General features: G+C 35.8%; 4 protein-coding genes and 1 long non-coding RNA gene across 14 annotated transcripts; 3 read left to right on the top strand and 2 right to left on the bottom strand.

Annotated features, from left to right (window-relative positions):
- Nucleotides 1–164: 164 nt before the first annotated feature.
- On the bottom strand, nt 165–1,423 carry LOC110847244. 2 transcript variants are annotated; one of them, XR_004834364.1, is made up of 6 exons: nt 1,409–1,423; nt 728–1,325; nt 630–647; nt 486–539; nt 367–405; nt 165–300 (listed from the first exon to the last, which is right to left on the bottom strand). It is a non-coding gene; the product is annotated as an uncharacterized LOC110847244 (long non-coding RNA). The 2 variants fall into 2 exon arrangements; XR_002547625.2 differs by lacking the exon at nt 1,409–1,423 and having other exon boundaries at nt 728–1,146; nt 1,229–1,243.
- Nucleotides 1,384–6,921, top strand: LOC110847243 (protocatechuate 3,4-dioxygenase beta chain). 5 transcript variants are annotated; one of them, XM_022094148.2, is made up of 4 exons: nt 2,456–3,788; nt 5,051–5,069; nt 5,135–5,444; nt 5,728–6,921. In XM_022094148.2, the coding sequence occupies exons 3-4, from the start codon at nt 5,159–5,161 to the stop codon at nt 6,099–6,101; spliced, it is 660 nt and encodes a 219-aa protein (XP_021949840.1). In that variant the 5' UTR covers nt 2,456–3,788; nt 5,051–5,069; nt 5,135–5,158; the 3' UTR covers nt 6,102–6,921. The 5 variants fall into 5 exon arrangements, with proteins under 5 accessions (XP_021949839.1, XP_021949840.1, XP_035705471.1 ...); XM_022094147.2 differs by lacking the exon at nt 2,456–3,788 and adding an exon at nt 1,384–1,620 and having other exon boundaries at nt 5,051–5,444; XM_035849578.1 differs by having other exon boundaries at nt 2,457–3,648; nt 5,051–5,444.
- Nucleotides 6,922–7,169: 248 nt separating this feature from the next.
- On the top strand, nt 7,170–11,925 carry LOC110845407 (phospholipase ABHD3). Of its 3 annotated transcripts, none has more exons than XM_022091799.2 (7): nt 7,170–7,369; nt 9,435–9,565; nt 9,647–9,900; nt 10,496–10,747; nt 10,829–11,011; nt 11,099–11,235; nt 11,313–11,925. In XM_022091799.2, the coding sequence occupies exons 2-7, from the start codon at nt 9,461–9,463 to the stop codon at nt 11,654–11,656; spliced, it is 1,275 nt and encodes a 424-aa protein (XP_021947491.1). In that variant the 5' UTR covers nt 7,170–7,369; nt 9,435–9,460; the 3' UTR covers nt 11,657–11,925. The 3 variants fall into 3 exon arrangements, with proteins under 3 accessions (XP_021947491.1, XP_021947490.1, XP_035705468.1); XM_022091798.2 differs by lacking the exon at nt 7,170–7,369 and adding an exon at nt 7,936–8,156; XM_035849575.1 differs by lacking the exon at nt 7,170–7,369 and adding an exon at nt 8,961–9,127.
- On the bottom strand, nt 11,819–21,766 carry LOC110845408 (transmembrane protein 94). 3 transcript variants are annotated; one of them, XM_022091800.2, is made up of 27 exons: nt 21,380–21,765; nt 21,173–21,264; nt 20,812–21,047; nt 18,186–18,240; nt 18,049–18,105; nt 17,901–17,978; nt 17,694–17,830; nt 17,485–17,606; nt 17,350–17,424; nt 16,946–17,281; nt 16,689–16,841; nt 16,183–16,612; nt 15,864–16,026; nt 15,729–15,772; nt 15,384–15,658; nt 15,199–15,255; nt 14,970–15,126; nt 14,733–14,860; nt 13,940–14,620; nt 13,672–13,880; nt 13,390–13,603; nt 13,086–13,301; nt 12,938–13,006; nt 12,626–12,878; nt 12,451–12,544; nt 12,227–12,376; nt 11,819–12,152 (listed from the first exon to the last, which is right to left on the bottom strand). In XM_022091800.2, exons 3-27 carry the CDS (start codon nt 20,909–20,911, stop codon nt 12,080–12,082), a joined length of 4,326 nt encoding a protein of 1,441 aa, XP_021947492.1. In that variant the 5' UTR covers nt 20,912–21,047; nt 21,173–21,264; nt 21,380–21,765; the 3' UTR covers nt 11,819–12,079. The 3 variants fall into 3 exon arrangements, with proteins under 3 accessions (XP_021947492.1, XP_035705463.1, XP_035705464.1); XM_035849570.1 differs by lacking the exon at nt 15,199–15,255 and having other exon boundaries at nt 21,380–21,766; XM_035849571.1 differs by lacking the exons at nt 20,812–21,047; nt 21,173–21,264; nt 21,380–21,765 and adding an exon at nt 18,328–18,439 and having other exon boundaries at nt 11,821–12,152.
- Nucleotides 19,220–20,800, top strand: LOC118434918. The gene is made up of 5 exons (XM_035849579.1): nt 19,220–19,342; nt 19,481–19,637; nt 19,731–20,051; nt 20,139–20,270; nt 20,347–20,800. The coding sequence occupies exons 3-5, from the start codon at nt 19,789–19,791 to the stop codon at nt 20,678–20,680; spliced, it is 729 nt and encodes a 242-aa protein (XP_035705472.1). The 5' UTR covers nt 19,220–19,342; nt 19,481–19,637; nt 19,731–19,788; the 3' UTR covers nt 20,681–20,800.
- Nucleotides 21,767–21,800: the final 34 nt, after the last annotated feature.

The following is a 21,800-nucleotide window of genomic DNA, read 5'->3' as shown; positions in this document are numbered from 1 at the left end:
GGTTCATGGTGCGCTGTAAAATCGTGAATACTTATTTACGGCGTTCTTACAATTAGTAAACTTAGTTCATGGTAATCAAATATTGACGCATGAATAATATGTTGTACATACGTAGTTAGTGCTAAAACAATGTGAGAACAAATAAAAAACACTTTGAACAGGCATAGGTTAGATGATCGCATGGTTTATTTTTCATAAAAATTTGAATTGCTTGATAAAATTAATTTGTAACAGTGATGAGAGTTTATCGTATGAAAATTGATCTGGTGAATTATCTGCCATAGCCATAACCTCCGTACCCTGTTTTTTTCAATTAATCAACCAATTAGTCAAATCGTAATATAAAACCTAGTCTGTAACACAAACCTCCGTAACCACCGTGATGTCCTCGGTAGCCACCATAACCTGAAATAAATGGTTGGAGTCATTAATAAACGCCCAATACTATACATGACCCTGTCCCTGTACTTTCGACAAATAATTACCTCCATATCCTCCGTAATAGGGTCGTCGATAACCTCCGCCGTATCCGCCGTACCCTTTTTTCAAAAAAATCAATTATCAATTAAAATCAATTATCAATTATCAGTCCAGTTGAATATTTCTAGACGTTGGTTCGAAGAATGTACCTCCGTATCCACCGTACCCTATTTTTTTCATTAAAAATTAATTATCAATTATAAGTCAGGTTAAATATTTCTAAACGTTGGTTGGAAGACAAACGTACCTCCGTATCCGCCGTAATATTGGGCAGAAATTGCTGCTACGAAGCACACGAGCAAGAGAGCTAAGAATAAGGCACGCATTTTGTGTATCGTTTTAAAAGTGAGAACTGGATAAATGGAGATTGAGCTGACAAGACTGCGACTGAGGGACCTCTGCGACCGCACAACCTTTTATACCCGATTTATCTCACCTCATCGATCCATCCAGCAGCACCTCAATCTCCTGAGATATGTGTTATTGCCGTTAATTCCATACAAGTCCTAGCAAAAACCAAGCACCATGACTGAATAAGATCGCCCATATAAAGCATGCATAAGTATGTACATATATTTGCATATTGTGGTAAATGAAGATTTAGTCCGAATTCTGTGAATTCTGTGAATATTACTATTGGAAATCCCATGCTATAGTAGTGGGTGCCTGGAATTAAGATTAAATCTTGGAAGGTATGCCAAATGTAGATGTGATGTTGCCAACTTTTTGGTAAGTATACTAGGAGTACCTGGACTTGCTAAGGATGAGCACCACGCATATGTACACACCTACCATAGGTGCTAACCCCGTCTGAGGATGAGTATTATACCATGTGTGGTATTGTGCTAATAATGGAAGAACAATGAAACAATGTACCCTTTCCTACTTACCTGTCTTATCACAAACATATCATTTGCTCGAGTCTCACCAATTTTTTATCCGTTGACCCCAATTACATGCATATTACCACAAATACGTAGCGTGGCGTCGTATCGTTGTTGTTGGTTGTTTTCCAATGGCATTGGCATTGGCATTGAGCTTAAGTAAGTGTGTGATCCCTCCGTCGTCGTCAAAATCTTGTGATTCCATTGACGGTACTCTATTTTTGCAAAGCCTACGTACTCCACATACGAGAAACAGGTATGTACAGTAGGGTGTTGAATCTACATACTTACGTAATAGAAAGGCATGGACTTTTTATGGAATTAATTATGACTGAACCCATTATACTTACAAACTACTTTTTCCATAATTACAAACTCCTTTGCAGAGATTAAAGTTATTTATGAAGATTATTTTCAAAGCATCATATCTTAACAAATTGTTGAGTAATAAAAGTGGCAGATGCTTAATAATTAAAAGACTACAAAATTCCCACCCCACGTCCAAAATGCTTCCTCCAGCAAGCAAGTAAGGCCTTGATCTGCTCGAGTAAGCTTTAATAAACAGCAGATATAATTCGATGATATCGTTTGGAAGCATTAATTGAAGGATTAATCCTTCCTCAAAAGGTCACTCCCAGCCTTACGAGCCTTATTACTACCAGTCTTATTATTATTAGTTGCCTGTAATTAAAAAATTAAGTGTTGAATCCTGTTTGCAATTAAACGCACATGAAATTAAATTATTGGATATCTTTATTGTTTTGTACTAATGTTATGCAAGTAAGTGCTTGAATTCACAAATACACATGTAATACAGATATATTAGTTTATGTACTTGTACATAAAACAAGGTCTCCCTCTTCTTATTAGGTATGGTTGTTTACCAATTTTACACACATTTTGTACACTACGTAGCTCATTAATATTGACGTCATAAATGCACATGCGACCAAAAAGAAGTTGTCTCTTACATAAACGATGATGACCATAGTTTCAAAAAAAAATTCCTACAGTCCTTGAACAATTAGAACTAGCCAAATCTAATAGCCAATGAATTTGTACATGTCTTTGTTCTAGTTAATCTTATTCGTAACACCACAGTTATGCAAATTAGCACAATTCCAGTTTCCAGCAGTTCGTTAGCAATTGGAGTAGGCCATCGCTGTGTTTCAAATAATTCAACTTTTTACGTAGATTCGGTGCTAAAATTATTCCTGATCCTTTGAGTCAAAGACCGGTTTGACGTAGACGGATTTGGTATCACGGTTGACGGTTAGAACAACAACGATACGCTGCTTGGGAAATTTTAAGCATTTCAGATTGTGCATAACAAGTGTGTCTACGAAGAAACCTGGTAAATCCCACACATTTAGATTCCATGAACTCTGCAGAATTAACCAGCATCATTAGGATCCGCTTCACCTGCCTTCCAAGAAGCAAACTCGTTAGGCTCTCTAACTAAATACCCGTTCATATCCTTTAGTCTTGATGATCAACATGAAAATGTTTGCCAATTTCGAGATAAATGCATTTTTATAATTTTACAAAATTCTGTGAACTATAGCGCAGTAAGCTGGAAAGATTAATATATGTATGATTCCAGTTTTTTTCAAACCGTTTCTAGAAATTTCCAACATCATCTTGCTGAAGGATGTTAATCAATTGGCTAACTGCTGGAAACAAACGCGATGCATTTATGTATGTATGGGCATAAAATAATTCTTGGTAAACATTCGGACCTTGGAATTTCTGTATCCATTGCAAATGTATTTATTACTTTTATGTCTTTGCTAATTAGTCACGACAATATAACTGATAAGTTATGCATGTACAAAGATCATTACTAAAAATTTAGTGCAAAATAAAAATTATTGAATTATAAAAAACTTCAAGGTAGTTTAATTTTCACGGTTTAAATTAATTGTGATTATCAATGAATGCATGTGTTCAAATTGATATGCTCTCAGCATATCATACAACTGCATGCAACTATGATAAATGTAAAATTTTGTCATTAACAAAAATTATTTTCATGAAAAATAAGGCAGCTTATAAAATAATCCCCAACCGAGACGTGCATACGTAACATATTAAAGCCAAGCTTTGCTGAGCTTGATCTAAACTTGTTTTTGTCTGATTTCTGATTGTTATACGTATGGTGCAAACCATCTGGTTTGAATTCAGTCTGATTAAAATTATAAAACTTCAAAAATATCAATATAAAGACAAATATAAAATTTTCAATACGTAGCTCGTTATTATTAGTGTTAGAGAACGTTCAAAGGTATAAAATTCATCTCACAAGATGAGTTGTGTATGGTCGTGAAATGGATTGAGGAGAGACGTGCACCTTATCAGATTTAAACTCTTTAGGATATGGTGTAATACTCCACAAGTGTACCAGACCCTGAGACCCTACAAAAGGTTTGACTCCATAACCATTTACACCCACTAAAAAAGGGCAAAGGTGCGACGGAAGCCCTATTTCCTTTAAACCTCTGATACAACATATTCAAACGGCTGAAAAATATGGGAGAGAGAGATGCAAGTCGGTTATATAAAACTGATGTTAGAGAGCCTGCTAAATAGTAAATACTGAAATTTCAGCCAAGATAAATTCAATTTTAGTTTTGAGTATTAATAAATTAAATCGGTACCTATGTTCAATTGAATGATTAGTTAATTTTTGTAGGAATTCATGAACGCTCGATAAAGGTTGATATCAAGGTGAACCGTATATATGTAGGCTTTGAACTTAAATTGTGGGTCGACTGGTCAAAATTTAGTGGAGAATTTTTCTTCACATTGTGATTCAACAGGTAGTTTTGTGTTGCAACATGTTTTTGTCGAGAGACGTATAAATTTAAATTACTTTATGTCAAGTTCTACCAAGAAATGTATTTTTATCGTTTTGCCATGCAGTTTGCCTGCATGCAGAACTCAATTGCACCACTCTCAGGAGGGGAGCTTGCGAGGTTGATAATAACAGATCTTGGTGCCCTTTGGATATGTGGTAGGGACCCATGAGTGTACTAAAACCCTGAAGTAGTTTGACTCCATGGCCACATTTACGCCCGGCACACCCACTCAAAAATGCCCAAAAAACGCTTTCACTCGAGTTTTCACTCACTCAAATCCACGTCAAAAATCCAATTTTACTCGGATTTTGAAATTTCTTTCACCATTATACTCCCAGATAGTTGCTTTCTTCAATCCAATGTCAAACTCAATTTTGCTGATGATTATTTCGCAGACATAATTTGCGTTGTTGATTACTACAACAATGCTCATTCAGAATTTTAAATTTTAAAAATACTAAAAATTTCGAAAAAATTGAGTTTGATATTGGATTGAAGAAAGCAACTATCTGAGAGTATAATGGTGAAAGAAATTTCAAAATCCGAGTAAAATTGGATTTTTGGCGTGGATTTGAGTGAGTGAAAACTGGGGTGAAAGCGTTTTTTGGACATTTTTGAGTGGGTGTGCCGGGCGTAAATGTGGCCATGGAGTCAAACTACTTCAGGGTTTTAGTACACTCATGGGTCCCTACCACATATCCAAAGGGCACCAATATCTGTTATTATCAACCTCGCAAGCTCCCCTCCTCAGTTTTCTATTAATTGATTTGCACCTACACCATTTACTTAACACCATTATTTATTTTTATGCATTTGTTTTCATTTTAGGAATCTGTACAACAAATAAGTATGTCTTTCATCAATTCTCTGAATTTCATTCTTGTGATTTTGATGAATAACATTTCGCATCAGCAAATATTTGGTGAAACGACAACCATGGCCACTCCACCAATTTGTCCAGGGGACGGATATTGTATGGCTGATGCGAACAACGAAAAGTGTGAATTAACTCCACAATCATATGAAGGACCATTTTTTCTTCCTAATCAGCCAATTCGTCAAGATATTCGAGAAGGACGTCCCGGAGTTTCCTTAAAAATTGAATTTATTGTTAAAAACACGAAATGTCAGCCTGTTCAGGATGCTCAAGTCCATGTATGGCATGCCGACGCACTTGGAGTGTATTCTGCATACAGCGGATATTATCCACTCGGTGACCCAAGTAATTGAATTAGCATATTTACTCAAACTTTACTAAATTATGATAACAGCTAATGTGCATTGCATGTTAAATGGGTGTGTACGCTTCCGTGAATTATCTACATATGTGTATAAACCTATCGTTATTAAAAATGGATGACAAATAACAATTATGGATCTAAGGAATAATTATTGTGATTAAACTACATAAGTAAATACATAGATTATGAAATGAAAAGGTCTTCACATACAAATTTTCTATGCAAGTTCGTAAACGACTAATTCAGCACGTTTCTCTCATTTAGATGCCAAACAGATCACGGGACCGCACGCGGAACCGACAGAGGAGGCGACCTTCCTGAGAGGGATTCAAATTACGGATTCGAACGGAAGGGCGAAATTTCAGACTATTTATCCAGGGTGGTACCGCTACAGAACGCTCCATCTGCACTTTAAAATCACCTTCGAAGGCAAAGACAAGTACTCTGGAGAGATTTACTTTCCTGATTCACTCACCGACGAAATCGCCAAGGTCGAGCCTTACAAAGAACACAATGACAAAAGAGTCAAAAACAAACAGGATTCTCAATTCCTTCATGATAATGGGGAATATTTGGTAATGAGACCAAATGGAAACCTTGTGGATGGATTAGAGGGTCAAATGGAAATCGTTATTTAGAGTGCCTGAGTATTAAGTAATAAGTATTTAGTATGCAAGCAGTGATGAAGAGCTGTGTTAAAAATAATGACAACCAACTAAAGTGCGTAAATTTAGAGTAATAAGACGAATGTTAAGAATGCCTGCTAAATGTTTTAGTCATTTGAATTTCCTCTATTTAAGAAAAATAAAATCTACATTTTCTAGGCACCAGGCACAATACAAGACTTATCACTCCCCCACAGACTGCAATGCCATGCAGTACTTTTATGACAATGTTGAGCTTCAGAGGTTATCACACGTTACATATTCCCCAAAAAGTGTTGCCAAATTCTTCTTCCAAGTTTGAATGTGTTCGAAGAATATGTATTTACATTCAAAATCATGTTGATAAATGACGGATTGGTTTCAAAAATTCGCAAAAATGTGGAATGTGTACGTACTTATATTCATATTTACGTATAAAGGGAAACTCGAATAGCATATTATTTTTAAGAGCTTAATATTCTAATCAGATGCAGTTGATAAATATATATGTGCACCTATATATAACTAGTTGAGGTATTTTGAGCTAGTTTGGGAAAATATGTATTATGCAATTCCTGAATCATTCATGATACACTTTATTCCTTTGCAGCCTCTCTCCATAGCATGTAGAAATCTGCAAATGTAAATCACTAATAATAAGCCGCTTGACACCACAATGACAAGTTTGGTAACTACTAAATTGGTTCAAGTAAAGTCAATAATTGGTCAAATCTATGCAGAATTATAGCAAGTTCCATGTCTATTGCAAGCGAAATAAGTACATGCAATAAATATTTTACTCTGTGCACGAATATAATGCTTATGTATAATAATATATATGTATCTCTGTGATTGTGCCAAAGAGAAGCGTATGCATGTACATACTTCTAAATAATATCATGGCCATACAAGCGTATAAATGTATAAATGTATGCACTGACTGGTCACCAATGGAAACTCAAATTACCAAGAAAATTTATTCCGGGAGTGACTCTCGGTTTATTACACCAATCTCAGTCAGTTGTAAATTGTATGTCGCGTGCATTATCATTTGTCTGATGACGTATGGATTTGATGACTGCGTTTATTCACTTTATTCTCACACCCAGTCAAAGTTCTGTTCCGACGAGTTGGATTATTCCCGTGTGTTCATATAGTGATACATTTGAAACTTTTTCTCTAAACGCAAAATTTTAAGAAATTTTCGCCCCATTTTAAGATTCGATAAGTTGTGGCCGCTTTACATTCCAAGGCTACGAGAGGTAAATACCAGTCTCCAGTCAGTTACGTCATTTTCATGCATTTGCAATTTTGCTGTGAGTTCTCTAAAAATCTCTAAAAATTTCGTTAGTTTCAACCTTCGCACTGCCCGCAGGTAAAATGCATCCATCCATGCAATACTTTCTTACTTGTTAGTCTGAAAAAAAAACTAGATTACTAGTAAGCCTGATAGATATTATTCAGAATATAATACACAGGGGGATTAATACCGCTCCATACTTCACTGTATTTTCTTGATGCTTGAATCCATACATAAAATCGGTACCGATGCCGATGCAACCAAGAAAAACCAGCTAAACGAATTCCGTAGGTGATGATAGGGTTTGTGGGTTAGGTTATTAGTTGGGAAAGATTATTAATAATTCACCTGAGCATTGCGACTGTCACTTGCGGTGCCAGATAGATATGTAGGCACGAGAATGGCGCATGGTTCTCTCCATGAAAAGAAACTCGGCTTACGGATAGTTTTAACCTTTCTCAAATCGAGGGAATCTGCAGCCAAGTAGCTCTCTCGTATATGTAAAATGCAGTCTGTGTCCTACTTTCCTCTGCACCATCGTCTCGTTCTGCTTTGAGGCAAATATTAAAAATTCTCACTGGCAACATTTTACTCAAGAGGACAATAATTGTGACTTTATGGGAAAAGTGTCAAATTTTTATACGCAAATGTTTTACAAATAACCTCCGTTTTAATAGTTCCAGAACAAATTGCTCAATCTTGCACCAGTTTAAGTGATAAGTGGAAGATCAATCTGTGGGTAGAAACCGGTAAGCCGGTACCATAATTTGTTTTAATTATTGTTTGTTGAGATTTTGATATATAATACAAATGTGAATAAGGTGACCGCTATTTAATCTGATCAGGATGATCTAAGTTCATGCATCTGGACATAAATACGTCTTTATCCCCATATTTGATTTGTGTTTTTTCTGTAAATATAAAAATGGAAAGTTTGCATTTGCAATAGTAAATAGATTGCATAACTACATTGCGACTGGGTGAATGGGCGAGAGGGATAAATGGCAATGATATACATTTGTACTCTCATATTTGATATCTCTCATTGCGAAGACCTTGGCCTAAAATGTCTGTCTGACTGTTGAATTAAAATGAAACCTAACTATGTTTTTTATGCGGACAGTGAAAGACTGATACCGAATCTAACCTTATCTTTTCTGGTTATGTAACATGTAACATGATTGGAAAATGTACATACATATGTATTTCTTGGTTATGTAACTTGTATATTTCCTAACGAGGGCAGGACTGTTATCAGATACATATCTTGGGGATTTGCTTTGAGACAAAATGAAAATATTTTCTTAAATTGTCAATTACCAATAATTATCATCTTTTATCAAGTATTAGAGGAACAAATACTAATGTACAATGATCTTCTAAGTTTGGAAAAATCTACATATTTGCAACGAGCGTGCTGTGCTAATGCATTTGTTTGCATCAAATATTCATTACTCACATACTGCACATGTTCCACTAATGATGCAAATACATAAGAGTGTGTCAAATGAATATGTAATGCGGTTGTCCACACGAACGATTAATAGAAATGGGTTTCCTACTTGTCTTTTTTTTACCTCGAATCGTATACATATTTGATATATCAGTGGTCATTGGATATTGGATTTTGGACTGCTGATAGCTTGATCTGCATTTGTGACAATTCATAAGACTATTGGGTTCATCACAAAGTCCAACTTCATTGAGCTGGATAAAATAAGTAAATCCTTTCTAATTAATTTTGCATGTGTGTACACAAGGGTCCATAAGTATGCACTTACATATATATGTCTTAGCCAGTTGAGGTATACATAATACCTATTAGCTCATTGGGTTTATTCCATGGCTAACTTTCTGCGATCTTTATTTTCCAAGTCCTAACAAGTGCATATCTGATCTGCAAAAAAATGTGCGGAGCCAAATGACGTCAAAACCGACCTATTTATGTATCTGTTATGCAATCGTAATTTTGTGCCCTATTCCATATTGTTGAATAATATATTCAATTTTGATATAATGAATTGCAGATTGGAGTTGAATTGCTGTAGATAAAATGACCCAAGACTTGCCTGATGATGAGACTAACTTGTACAGAGCGATTACGGCTGTCTCATCTATAGCTGTTTTGGCAACCTATTACGTTTTTAATGTGGCTCATGTAAGTTACCTGCTTTTATGTAAAAGAGGATTACATATGATTCACGTCTAGTAATTTATAACACGCTTGATATATATGTAGAAACCCAAGATTTATGCAAACAATGGAACCCTTCAGAATTTTCTTTCTAAAAACATGCCAAGTTTAAAAGATACTTATTGGCCATCCTGGTTTTCATGGGAGGGAAGGCTGCAATCTGCTTTAGGACTCAATCTGCGAATTGCAAGAACAGAGAAATTGCCATACCGAAGACAAATTCTTCAATTACAAGATGGAGGACAGTTGGCTGTGGATTTTCTTGGTGAAAGTAGTGACGACGTTGCGAATGAGCCAAAGTACTACATATTTCATTTTGTAATAGTCATGTATACCAAATAGGGGACACCCCTTGACCGATAGAATCCGATTTTGATGTCCTTTGGATATGATACGCTATAGGCGAGTGAACGAAAACTTAAGGAGGGTTTTAATCAGATTTGATAATTTTCGGATTTTTTTATCCCGGATATCGTATCCGATGTCAATGTATCTTTTAAAATTTGATTTTGCTTTATCAAAAAACACTCATGCAAAGCATCTTTAGATTTATTTTTTAGCACTTTCGAAAAAAATCAAAAGTAGAGTTTGACATTGTATATGCCAAAACAACTATGTAATCCTAAGATAATGAAAATGCTAAAATTATGAAAATCCGATCAAAATTTTTGGCTCATTAAAGTTTTAATGAGCCAAAACGGTGTTTTACCTGTTTTTCGCCCTTTTGTGTGTGACGAGGGGGCGCAAATTGAGCTAATGGAATAAAACTTTTCTTCATTTTTGGTAGACCCATCTACTACTACAGCATATCCAAAGGGCATCAAAATCTGTGATTCTGTCAGTAAAGGGTTGTCTATCATATTCTGTACATTATAATAATTAATATGCGCGTAGGTTGGTTGTACTCCTTCTGCCTGGTCTGACTTCCTCTTCTAATACGTCCTATGTGAAAACCCTGGCGATGACAATTGTTAAATCCAATGCAATCGTGGCCGTCCTAAACAATCGAGGTCTTGGGGGAGTCCCCTTGAAAACTCCACGCACGTATTGTTGCACAAATAACGAAGATATTCGCGAAGTTATTGCTCACTTAAAGTCACAATATCCAAAATCCAAGTTTCTGGCAATTGGAACATCACTAGGAGGGTATCTACACACCTTATGCTGATTATTAATTATTATCCATTTCACAAATTGTCATACATATTTTTGAAATATTGTATTTAGGATGATGCTAAGTCGCTACGTGATCAGTTGGCCAGATGAAGCCCGATCAACCTTTGTCGCAGCACTAGTGATATCAATTTGTTGGGATGCTATGATAGGAAATGCGAGTCTAGAAAAACCCTTTCTCAACAAATATATTGTAAACTATACATTAACTTCAAATCTTCAAAATCTTGCAAAACGGTGAAATTCAAATTTATTTTGTGCAATGATTTCATAATATTCCTTTTCCTTTCATGTTTCTAAATTGTTGGTTGTGAATAACAATAGGCACCGAACAGTTTTAGAGTCTAGAAGGGATTGTTGGGACTTTGATAAAGTTTTCAGCGTAAAGACAATTCGGGAGTTTGACCACCATTTCACGGCACCCCAGTTCGGATTCAGTTCGTGGGAGGAATATTATACAGGTTGTTATCCCTTTTTATAATCTGATATGAGTATCATGTTAATGATATGGTTAAATATTGATTATTATTATATTTAGCTGCACAAATTACCCCAGAAATTCACAAATTCTCAATACCTGTCTTCGGATTAAATGCAATCGACGATCCAATGCAACCAGGAGAGGATTTACCAATAAAACAAGCTATTCAGAAAGGTTCTAATCTAGCTTTGATAGTGACCGAACGTGGTGGTCATCTGGGATTTTTGGAGGGAATTTTTCCGTTCAGAAAACCGTTTCATTACATGGAACGTTTAGTTGGCGAATTTGTAAACGCTATTAGACTTCATGCTGAGGAATTACTAGAAGAAAAAACGGTGGATAATTTGGAAGGAAGTACCACGTTAAATGAACCTCAAGTTGAAATTGCTGGAGTATGTTGAAAATGATCTCTAAAATACCTGATCAAGGTTGCACAGATTTAAAATTTAAGTAACAAAAGTATAATGGTCCCTACTGCTTTGCAAGTAAAATAATGCATAGTTGTGATATTAGTGAATAATAATATTACTGTGCTTGTTAGATGAGAAATGAAGGTTGTTTGATGTTTTGGTTGGCAATTACTCAGTCTCGCAGGTTTATTTGTGACACAATAAAAAATACTTTTGTTGGCCACAAAGTATCATGTTTTGAATAAAATAATTAAATTGTACTGAACCTTTGAAATTGACTGAAATTGACTAAAGACAAAAATCACATTTACATCAAAAATAGCATATCACCAAAGTTGAATGCTATTGGGAATAAACTGACTAGTCACAAATTATAACTTATAATTATGTAAGTGGGTTAATTATTAAATACCATTAAAAAGGAGAATTCATTCCTAATTTTGTGCCAAAGTCTAGACGAGCACGTTTTTCATAACGTATATTTGCCCTGTAAATAAAAAAGATATATAAGTTCAGGTTCAATTTGTTTGCTTAAATATTGTCAATATCTACAATTCTTACTTGATTTCATAACGACGAATTAGCTCGTTAAAAGTCAGCGCAAGAGGAGCAAACAAGAAGCCCCATATATAAGAATATGCAGGTAAAAGATCATACGTAGGAGATTTAGATCCCACTTTTATTACCCAATGCAAGGATTGTAAGAGTAATCTGAAATGCACATGATGAGGGTTCATTATGTAATTTACACCATTACTTGATAAGTTTAAAAAACATAACCTTACACGAATATGCTTGTTGAGACCCATACTTTGTTCACAGCAGGATTTCTCTTCCACAAATATCGGGATCGATAGACAAAGCATGACGATATTATTACTAGGATTGAGGATAATTAAATTGTTAAACATGTCACAGACGTTTCTCATTGCATTGCTTTCACTTTCGCATTACACTCACCAAAGTATAAAACAAGAAAAAATATGCTAAATTGTTGCACAAAGATTAGTCGATTTAGATTTTCACAGCTCCATGTTGAAATACACTGTGTAGGTCGTGGGGCTGAATTTTCCGTCATGGATAAAATGGCTGGAGGGGGTTGTTTAACTTCTCCGAGTGCTTGTGTTTTTAACGTAATAGGATAAACCCAGGAACATGCTGTTGAGTTTGGGTTGGGAAGATGTTCGCAAATCCAACGAAGGTTAAACGATGCCTGATGATTCAAATAATTGTAAGTATGGTTTAAATAAAAAATGAGGATTATATACGTGCCATTAAAACGACGTTCACAACGGACGGAATAAACTTCATTCCATAACACCAGAAGCTATACACCACCATCTGAAATTTCCAACATCAACATTTACAAAAAGTTATGTAAATCGATATACAAAAATATGCTTAAAAACTCGAAAGTTACCTGCCGATCAATTATCATCTGGTTCTTAAAACTTGGAGCACTCATTACGGATATGTCGACTCTATTAATTATAGAGAATGCAAGTCCCATTGTTAAAATAGGGATTATTATACAACTCAGCCAAATGCTATCGCTTAAAGAAAACAATGGTGGCAGCAGCATTAACAATGCAAGTAATCCTAAAAAAGTGACTGAACAATTGCAGCAAATCCAAAACTGTAAAAATTGCGAGAATTGTATTCTTGATTAATTGAAAACTTTCAAAGTTTAGACGAATTTTAAACAAATGGACATAGTTACTTACCTGTATTGCATTACGAACACATTTATTCATAAAGTGTCTCGCTTGGGCTATTAAATCATAAAACAGTGAACAGTCTTTTCTTTTGAGTGATAAAGCGCAGGGTAGTGAAGTGAGCAGCATTGCAATATCTGTCGGAGATGCACAACCATTTTTCGGTTCAACAAATGTTGGCCTTCTTTGACAAGATTGTGGATATAACGGTTCCACTGCAACGCTAATAAAATAAACTTGTTACGAATACATACAATTCATGAAAATTAATTATTTAAATTATGCATGTACCTTGCATCCGCTTGCAAAAACAACGATCTATTTTCATAATTACATGCTGAACCCAACAGCAATGTTATTTCTCCATAATCCTGCATAATACTGATCATTTCTCCTGTATTTTCTGCATTACAGTCCGTAAATAATGAGACAAGCAATGGAACATTATCAACAGAATCGAGATGAGGACGAATATTTTCAATCCCTACAGGAAGTTGGGCCTGTAAAAGTTCAAACAATCATTTAAAATTTCAAGTAACATCTTAATACTTTAACTTACTCTATTCGTCAAGTCAATTCCGAGTGGTGTGGGGTGTTCAGTAAGTTCATACATCTCTGGGAAACTGTCAGGAGACAGCACGGCTGAAGAGGTAGACCCCAAAATTGAAGATGGCCGATTACTATTTTTCTGATCTGCTCCAACGTTTAAATTCTTTTCCTCAAATCGTACTCGTACTGTGCTTGGTTCCTCCTCGTCGCTGCTAAATGCAAATGACAAAGATTCATTAAAGGAATTCTTCGCTGTGGCAGAGTTATTATGGCTGCTGCTGGCTTCAGTTTTTCCTTCATCATCTTCAGCACTAGAATTCTGGGAAAGCAAGACCATTTCTGGTACTGATGCAGAGCACCTTGGGAGCAAGACGGTTTCTTCTGGAGACAACAATGTTTTCGATGGTTTTGGGCAACTTGACCGTTTTATTCCTAATCTATTATTTCGACACATAGGAATTTCTTCATTTTCCTGGCAAACAGTAGTATCTTCATGATGGTTCAGATATGATAAGGTATCCAAATGTTCCTTTGACGAGGTGGCATCTTCTGGAGCAGCTAAACTTATGTGACAGTTCCACCCCGATTCAAGCCCCATCTTTTCAGAAAATACTCGGGATCGTAGTTCATTCTCTTTGGAAAAATGCACGAATCTTATACAACCTTGATCCAATTGCTCGATTAGAGAGACCTGAGAGAATTGCAAGCATCATTTTAAGTATAAAAAGGAGGATTATATACATACGTACCTCATTAAACGATTACATGATAATTACAACTACATATTTAGCTGTTAAACTTACAATATCAATACAAGCTGCATATTGCATTGTAACCATTCCGAGAAAAATTTGCCCAATTTGCAAATCCAGAGACCCTTGAACGTCACGAATTTCTGAGTTGGATATTTTGTGCAGGTCTAATAGACAGTCTATTGGTGTAAAAATAAATGCATTTTAAGTAATTGGTAGACAAGAGAAGGAGTAGAGAAGATTTCAACATGATGACAACACTGTGACACATTTTTACGTAGTGCGTACCAGTTGATATGTGTGACTCTTGTGAATCCTGCATATTTAAGAATCCAGGAGAGTTCTGATGATTTGAATTTCGTATTCCTTGATTTTGAGAAGGATGGACTCGTAAACCTTTTGAAGGAGGTAGCTCCATGTACAGAGATGCAATGGACGGGTTAACCTAGGAACATATAACAATAATAAATTATTACATCTTCAAGAACATCGCATGCATGGTCCTTATGATACGTACCGTAGTTTGGACAGGTCTGTATGCGAAAGCCGTACAGATAGAGCTTAAAGACGATCGCTGATAAGAATTACAGTTTAAAAATTAAGCATTTCTCGGTTTTAATTTTAAATTCCTATCTGTAGCAAGATAAATACAAGCAAAGAATAGTGTTTGTTTGATTATTGTGTGTTTTAATAAAAAATCACCTGATAAAAATCACTAATGAGTTTCCTTTCATTTTCATTGATTGGACGCAAATCTTTTCCATCCCAAAAATCTTCAGAGACGTCAGTAACAATATCCCCTGTTCCCTGAGAGAATAGTTGTAGTGTGTGACTGGCTTTTTCCTTCATAACAATGCTCATCATGTGAGGGAAAGGGAATTTGATTTTGGCTTTAGTTAGTTGATCACGACTCAGTTGATCTGATTCAATATGTCGATAAGAACATAGCTGTTGTTCCAGAGTAAATGCAGTGGTGGCTTTAACAAATTTAAGACATTTTTTTGAAAACTTAAACTACATGATTAATTAATTTAACAGAAGTCTTACCCTTGTCCTTGAAACCAATCATATTTGCAACTTCACATAAGCATCTGTAATAGTTTGATATAAAAGGAATGTTATTAGAGTCATATAAATAAATACTCAGTACTCAATGTCCCATATTTTCAGAATATTGCATACCGTCTCGAAGTAACTGGGATCACTAACCCATAACTGGATTTGATATTTTTCTTACTGAACATTACTTCGTGGCTGATATGAGAGTGGAATGACGAATAAGTCTCTTGAGTTTGTGGATTGCATGTGTTTAGTAGAATATTCAAACCCAAGGGTTTGAGATTACCTAAAAAATTTATTTAAAATTAATTGTTTTTAGTACCAACTTATTTATAAATAGCAGTAAGATCCTTTGTATTACAACTAATTCCTTGCTTTCTTCGAGTTGGAAATTATTGAGTGCATTTATTCCAAATCCGTTGCACTAGCTAATTTTGCGTACCTAAATAATTTTCCCAATGGGTATCGTCAAAATGGAGTTCATTGTTGCTATCCACCGTTATATCAAGCACTTCAGCAATTGTGGTCATTGGAATGGACGGAAGTGATGCTGAACTCTTTCTTCGCTGTGGATCTCGGGGCTTTTCAGATGAGGTTGAACTTTCTTCTGGGTGTTGTCCTGGGACGGTTCGAAAGAAAAACAGTTTATCAGCAGTGGGATTTGGCCAGGAGAGAATACCCTTCTTATCAACACAACAGAGAGCTGTCGTAGATGCCAAGATATCTAAAACTTTCTGAGATCGGTGCAGTGTTTCTTCGCGTTCAAGAAAAAAAGATTTGATGTTTTTAATTGATTCTATGAAATTTCGGGTTTGCTGTTTCCATTCGTTAAGAACAACTTTTTCTCCTTTTCCTGGGCTTGCCAAGATATCCTGTAAGAATAATTGAATATTGAAAACCTGGCAAAAACATTATGCAATAAGTATGTATATAAGAGTTGGGAATAACCTTATCGATTGAGAACCCCCAGATACGCAACCCTTTCCACAATTTTGCGTTACCAATACATTGCAGTAATGTCCATAACGTTGGAAGTGCAATTGGAATTAGAGGAAAGGTTGAAGCCATAGGTTGCAGTAAAATAATGTCTGCCCACCGGGCCTGTACAATAAGTCAACCAAAACTTCATTAGACTTATTAGGGTTATTCAGTTATTATCATTATCAAACCTTATTGAAATTAATAAGCCCTGTTTATTCCCTTACCACTCTTATTCCCAGCCAATGTGGAAGATAAAACATGCGGACCAAGCAGAGTGCAACAAATGTCATGATTGCCAAGGGTAGTAGTACGCACTCCACAATACGGGCCACAACAGTGTGTCGTTCTTTGTTGTAAAAGGATGGTGGTCGATGTAAATAAATATCCAAACAAAGATCGACCATTTCCAGATAGGGGGCCGCAGTGACTATGGCTTCACGTTCTGACAAAGGTGGGTGTAGGCGAGGTGGCTGGATTGGATTTTCAGTTTCTAAATTATTTTCAGTTTCAGGAGGATTAGGAGAATAGATTTCTCCAGCCTTAAGAATCACATCCGGATCCTGTGCATTAATACTTTAGATATTGCTACTATGTTGCATGAATGAATAAATAATAATTGATTGCTAACGTTTAAAAGTTCGCAATCGGCAACTATTTTCTGAGCTGCATGAAGAACAATGACGTCCCCTTGGACTAACAAGGCCTACAATTCAAAAGAACGATTAATGTGTGCCTAGAAATTGTACTGCAAGTTTTTTTTTACCCAAGGAAGGTTGACTAGTTTTCCATCACGATAGCACCACTGCAGTGAAATACAAGGAGATACTGGCATAAACAAATCCGGATAATTTTTTTCTTCCCAAAGAATTTCGGATGCCATTAGCTCTATAAAATATCCATTTGTATATTTAAATTATTAGACTGAGGAGTTGTTTTCATTATCAAAGGCAATAAAAAATATTAGTAACATACCGCGTAACTGAATGATTATCTTTTCCAGCTTTGTTGGCAATTCATTTACTCGCTTGTAGTTTCCCCAAATGACTAAGGTGGTATTAAAGACGAATAAGAAAAACATTACGAGGCCTTCCGGGAGCAGATTGGTCCACCTATGAAAATGGTGAAAATGGCGTAATTGTATTTGTATGTGTTATTTTATTGAAGTCATTTTCATCTTACATATGACTAAATCCTGTTGTGTAGAGTGTAAAAATAATGATACTTTCAGCCAATAAAATGAGCAAAGAACTCCAAGTTCTGAAAAGGAAAATTGTAAATATGGACCTAATAAATAAGTGAATTTAATTTCATACAAATTGTTTCATACATGGTGGAATGTCGGCTTCTCGTACTTAGGGAGGATTGCAGAATTTCTCTCCAATTCCTATAACAGTGACATTTTATAAAATACAACATCCTCTAAGAAAAAATAATAATTTTTCTCTTGTCGAAAAAGTAAATTACCTCCCAACAATGCTTTTATGAGCTTCGAGTTTTTCCGTGAGGGCAGTGATGAGTCCTATCAAATAGTAATACTTTTAAGAGGGACTTAATCGAGTGGGGGTGAGAGGAGACGCGGAAAAACTTAAATCCCAACGTTGTTTACTTTTCCACTCGTCGCTTCTTCTCCGTTCTCTCACTCTCTCATCAATGTAGTCCCTCTTAAATATGAATTACTTGCAAAAAAAGATAATACGAAATATTACCTAGTCTTAGTTCAGTGTAGGTATCGACTCACCTTAGTGATAGACGATAGATAAGTAGTATCTCCGGTGTAAGTTACCAAGTCAAGTTTTAAGTGCGGTGGTGATAGAAAAAGTGAGAACATGGATAAAGCTTTAAAAAATAGCAATCGTACCGGAGGAAAACTTAAGTGCAGTTTATGTGATAGAACGTACAAATCGGTATCGTCATTAAAGGTTCATATGAAAAGTAGTCATGAGAATCGTGGAAAGTTTGTGTGTACCATGTGCAATAATAATTTCGACTCCAAATCTAACTTAAATAGGCATATGAAATCAAACATTTGTGTCAGTAGTCAGCAAGAAAATTCAAAACCTAAACGAAATATAAAATGTAAGTTCTGCGCTATGACGTTTGAAAAACAGAATTCTCTAACTCTCCATATGAAACGTCAACATTACGACGACGTGTATAAAATCAACTGTCCCCAATGTGACAAAAAATTTACCACTAATATCCTTTTACGAGATCATATCCGGCGGACTCATAGTTCGAAGGAACATCTACGCTGCCCAAGTTGTTCAGTGTCTTTTTTCAGCAGTTTCAACCTAACAACACACATTGCCACCATGCATGCAGATAAAGGAACCAAGAAAGCGGAAGATAAGAACCACTTTCACCAGCAGAAATAAGTCTTGAAAACTACCGTAAATATAAAGCAAATCCCGGTGATAAAATTGTACCATGTGTCATAATAAAAAGTGAATACTATTTGAAACTGATTAAACAACAATTTCAAAATCTTGAAGTTGTGCGACTTGAGACCCCAGTCGTTTTTGATGAAGTGGGTGGGCAATGCCATAAGCAGGGGTGGGGCTATAAATCTGAGGATAAGAACACAGATATTTCCTACGTCCAACTTACAGAAGAAGAACTGGGTAAGTAATAATAATAATCAGACAAGATGATTAAAACTAGTAATCTCTTGATTATGTTAAAATATGAAAGTATGTATGCAAAATGATATGATGGAATGAACAACTTACTTATCTATTCTACTTTTTTTTTGTTTGTAGTGACTTCTAAGAAGATCTTTGGATACATATGGCGTGACGGAGTGACGTTCGAGATCGTGGAGGTGTATTTTGGACTGAATGAGGAGGATTCCAAACTAGCAGCTGAAAATAAATGGAAACATCTTGTCCACGACAAGGATAAAGGCTGTACAGATAGGTGGGTATAATATTAATTATTGTATTTATATTGTGGAGAGTCAAGTTTCATATTTTATGTATCTCAATCTAATCAATGCTGTTATTTCCACAGGAAACTTTTCAACAAGGGGTATTTCTTCGATTCAAACGAGGCGTTCGAGGTCACAGGGATGGTGGCAACATCAAAGTGGGTCGCAGGGCAACTGAAATGGTTTACACGTAACGAAACAGGATCTATCTGTTCCGTAAAGCCTAAGGAATGTTATGAGTGGCTCGCTAAATATTTGGAACAACTCCGAGCCGCCTTACGGTCAGTTAATGACCTTTGGCTTGGACCAGCCGTAAATGTTCAGTTGGACGACAAGGAGGAGCTAATTATGGCAAGACGACAGTTGGAGAAAGTTAGGGACGAGATGTGTGAGATGGAAATCGGGTGAGTAATTTTATAATTTTCATGATGATTGGAAATACATAACTCATTTCAATAAATATGCTCATTTCATTTATACTTGTATTTAAGGTATAACGATAAGCTTTCAATCCTAACGGCGGAGAATTGCAAATTGCGACTGCGTTTACAATCCTGGAAGAAGAAGCAACAACAGGCCAAAAACGTGAACCGTTTACTTCTGGTGCAGAGAGGACGAAAAAGGTATGCATGCATTTTGATACTGGTTCCTTCAATATGTGATATAACAATGTGTAATCTAATTATGTATAATTTGCAGTTCGAATGCAGACGTTCCGTGCTTTATTCCTGTGACCTTTAAGGTGGATGTAGAGGGAAACTTGGATCAACAGAATGAGCCCAACTTCGACATGTTCAGGGAGGAGCTGGCGCAAAATGAAGAGTTAAGCAGTGATGATGACGACGACGGCGTCGAGTATGCTAGAGTCCCTAGAGTTTCAGATCTCATCAACGTTGTCACCAAAGTGCTTGACCGTTCGGAATCCTCAACCAAAACTATTACTAATGGTGCTAATCCAAATCATGAGACTGACCGGTGTGATGAAAAGACTGAACCTAACCGAAAAGTGTTCGTCGTTAAACTATGTGATTAATCGTTTGTCATTCTTATATATTATTAAATGAACTTTTTCGGTGCTATTATATCTAAATGTTATAAATTTATGAACTAGTTATCATAATAAAACAAGCATTGTTGGATTAATTATCTATAACTTCGTCTTACGTTCGAAGGCTTCCTCAGTGCTGAGCCCTTTGCTGTCCACGTCTTCCTTTGGATCTGCTTCATTCTTGTCTGTGTCCTTATCTCCATCTGTGCCACACATACTTCTGGCCCCAATTTCCCAAAAGGCGTAATTTCTTTCATGTGATATTCTTCTTATAGCCTTTAAGTCTTGCCGAATTGTTGTTGGAAACTTTCTCCAATTCTCCGCATTAGTGGCCCCCCTCAATCTGAACTAACTAAAAAACCAATAGCAGCATTGCATTGCACAATTTAATCCCAAATTTATTATACCATGAAAATATCGATGTTAAATTTACGACGGATAATTAAACATCCATCAAAAATGAATTGCGTTCTTTACCTGCTTAAACCATCTTCGGTACAAAAGTGTAGTCCACATCCAATATTGATTGATTAGTTCAATGAAATTAAATTAAATCATTAGAAATGTTCCTAAAAACAAAAAGAGCAACAGTTAGCAGATCTAGAGAAATAGTATGTTGTATGTACACAATTCGAGAGTACATATAAATTTTCATGTCTATGAGAAGAAACCAAAAATTCTAACCTCCAGAGCTTAATTGGTGACAGAATCTAAATAAATAATAATAATAGTATTATTGTATTCCTTGAGAAGAACGAGAACTGACTGGAAATATGAAGGATATGTTCTGGTTGGACAACAGCATTTGAGTTTTGCTACAAAATTATCTCAAGTATTGGACGACGGGAAATGGGCAAGCCATTCATGAGAAAGTGATTGCATATCATTCTCGAGTCAAGGTTGACTTCCTTCCTTTTAAAACAACAACTCGCATTTTGTCACAACTGAAACACGTTTGTTTCCCTTCACATCGCTAATTTGATGCTTTTGTCCTGATCCGACTTGGTTTTGGCATGACGCCAATTCTCTGAACGAAACGGCAAGTATTTTGAGTATGAGTTGAATGAATAAACGTGACAACATGTTAAAAACCTGGAATGTTTTA

Source organism: Folsomia candida, unplaced genomic scaffold (assembly GCF_002217175.1).
Source record: "Folsomia candida strain VU population unplaced genomic scaffold, ASM221717v1 Fcan01_Sc003, whole genome shotgun sequence".
Lineage (NCBI taxonomy): Eukaryota > Metazoa > Arthropoda > Collembola > Entomobryomorpha > Isotomidae > Folsomia > Folsomia candida.
The sequence above is the reverse complement of the archived record's forward strand: the minus strand, read 5'-3'. Positions and strand labels throughout refer to the sequence as shown.

Bases quoted from the DNA above. Each gene is read 5' to 3' on its own strand.
- LOC110845407 (XM_022091799.2), top strand. From the start codon at position 9,461: ATGACCCAAGACTTGCCTGATGATGAGACTAACTTGTACAGAGCGATT. The intron at 9,901-10,495 runs GTACTACATATT...ATATGCGCGTAG, and splicing joins GACGTTGCGAATGAGCCAAA to GTTGGTTGTACTCCTTCTGC. The intron at 10,748-10,828 runs GTATCTACACAC...TATTGTATTTAG, and splicing joins ATTGGAACATCACTAGGAGG to GATGATGCTAAGTCGCTACG.
- LOC110845408 (XM_022091800.2), bottom strand. From the start codon at position 20,911: ATGTGTGGCACAGATGGAGATAAGGACACAGACAAGAATGAAGCAGAT. The intron at 18,241-20,811 runs GTAAGACGAAGT...ACTATTTGATAG, and splicing joins CACTGAGGAAGCCTTCGAAC to GACTCATCACTGCCCTCACG. The intron at 17,607-17,693 runs GTATGTTACTAA...GATATTTTATAG, and splicing joins GATAATCATTCAGTTACGCG to AGCTAATGGCATCCGAAATT.
- LOC110847243 (XM_022094147.2), top strand. From the start codon at position 5,072: ATGTCTTTCATCAATTCTCTGAATTTCATTCTTGTGATTTTGATGAAT. The intron at 5,445-5,727 runs GTAATTGAATTA...TCTCTCATTTAG, and splicing joins TTATCCACTCGGTGACCCAA to ATGCCAAACAGATCACGGGA.
- LOC118434918 (XM_035849579.1), top strand. From the start codon at position 19,789: ATGGTGGCAACATCAAAGTGGGTCGCAGGGCAACTGAAATGGTTTACA. The intron at 20,052-20,138 runs GTGAGTAATTTT...CTTGTATTTAAG, and splicing joins ATGTGTGAGATGGAAATCGG to GTATAACGATAAGCTTTCAA. The intron at 20,271-20,346 runs GTATGCATGCAT...TATAATTTGCAG, and splicing joins GTGCAGAGAGGACGAAAAAG to TTCGAATGCAGACGTTCCGT.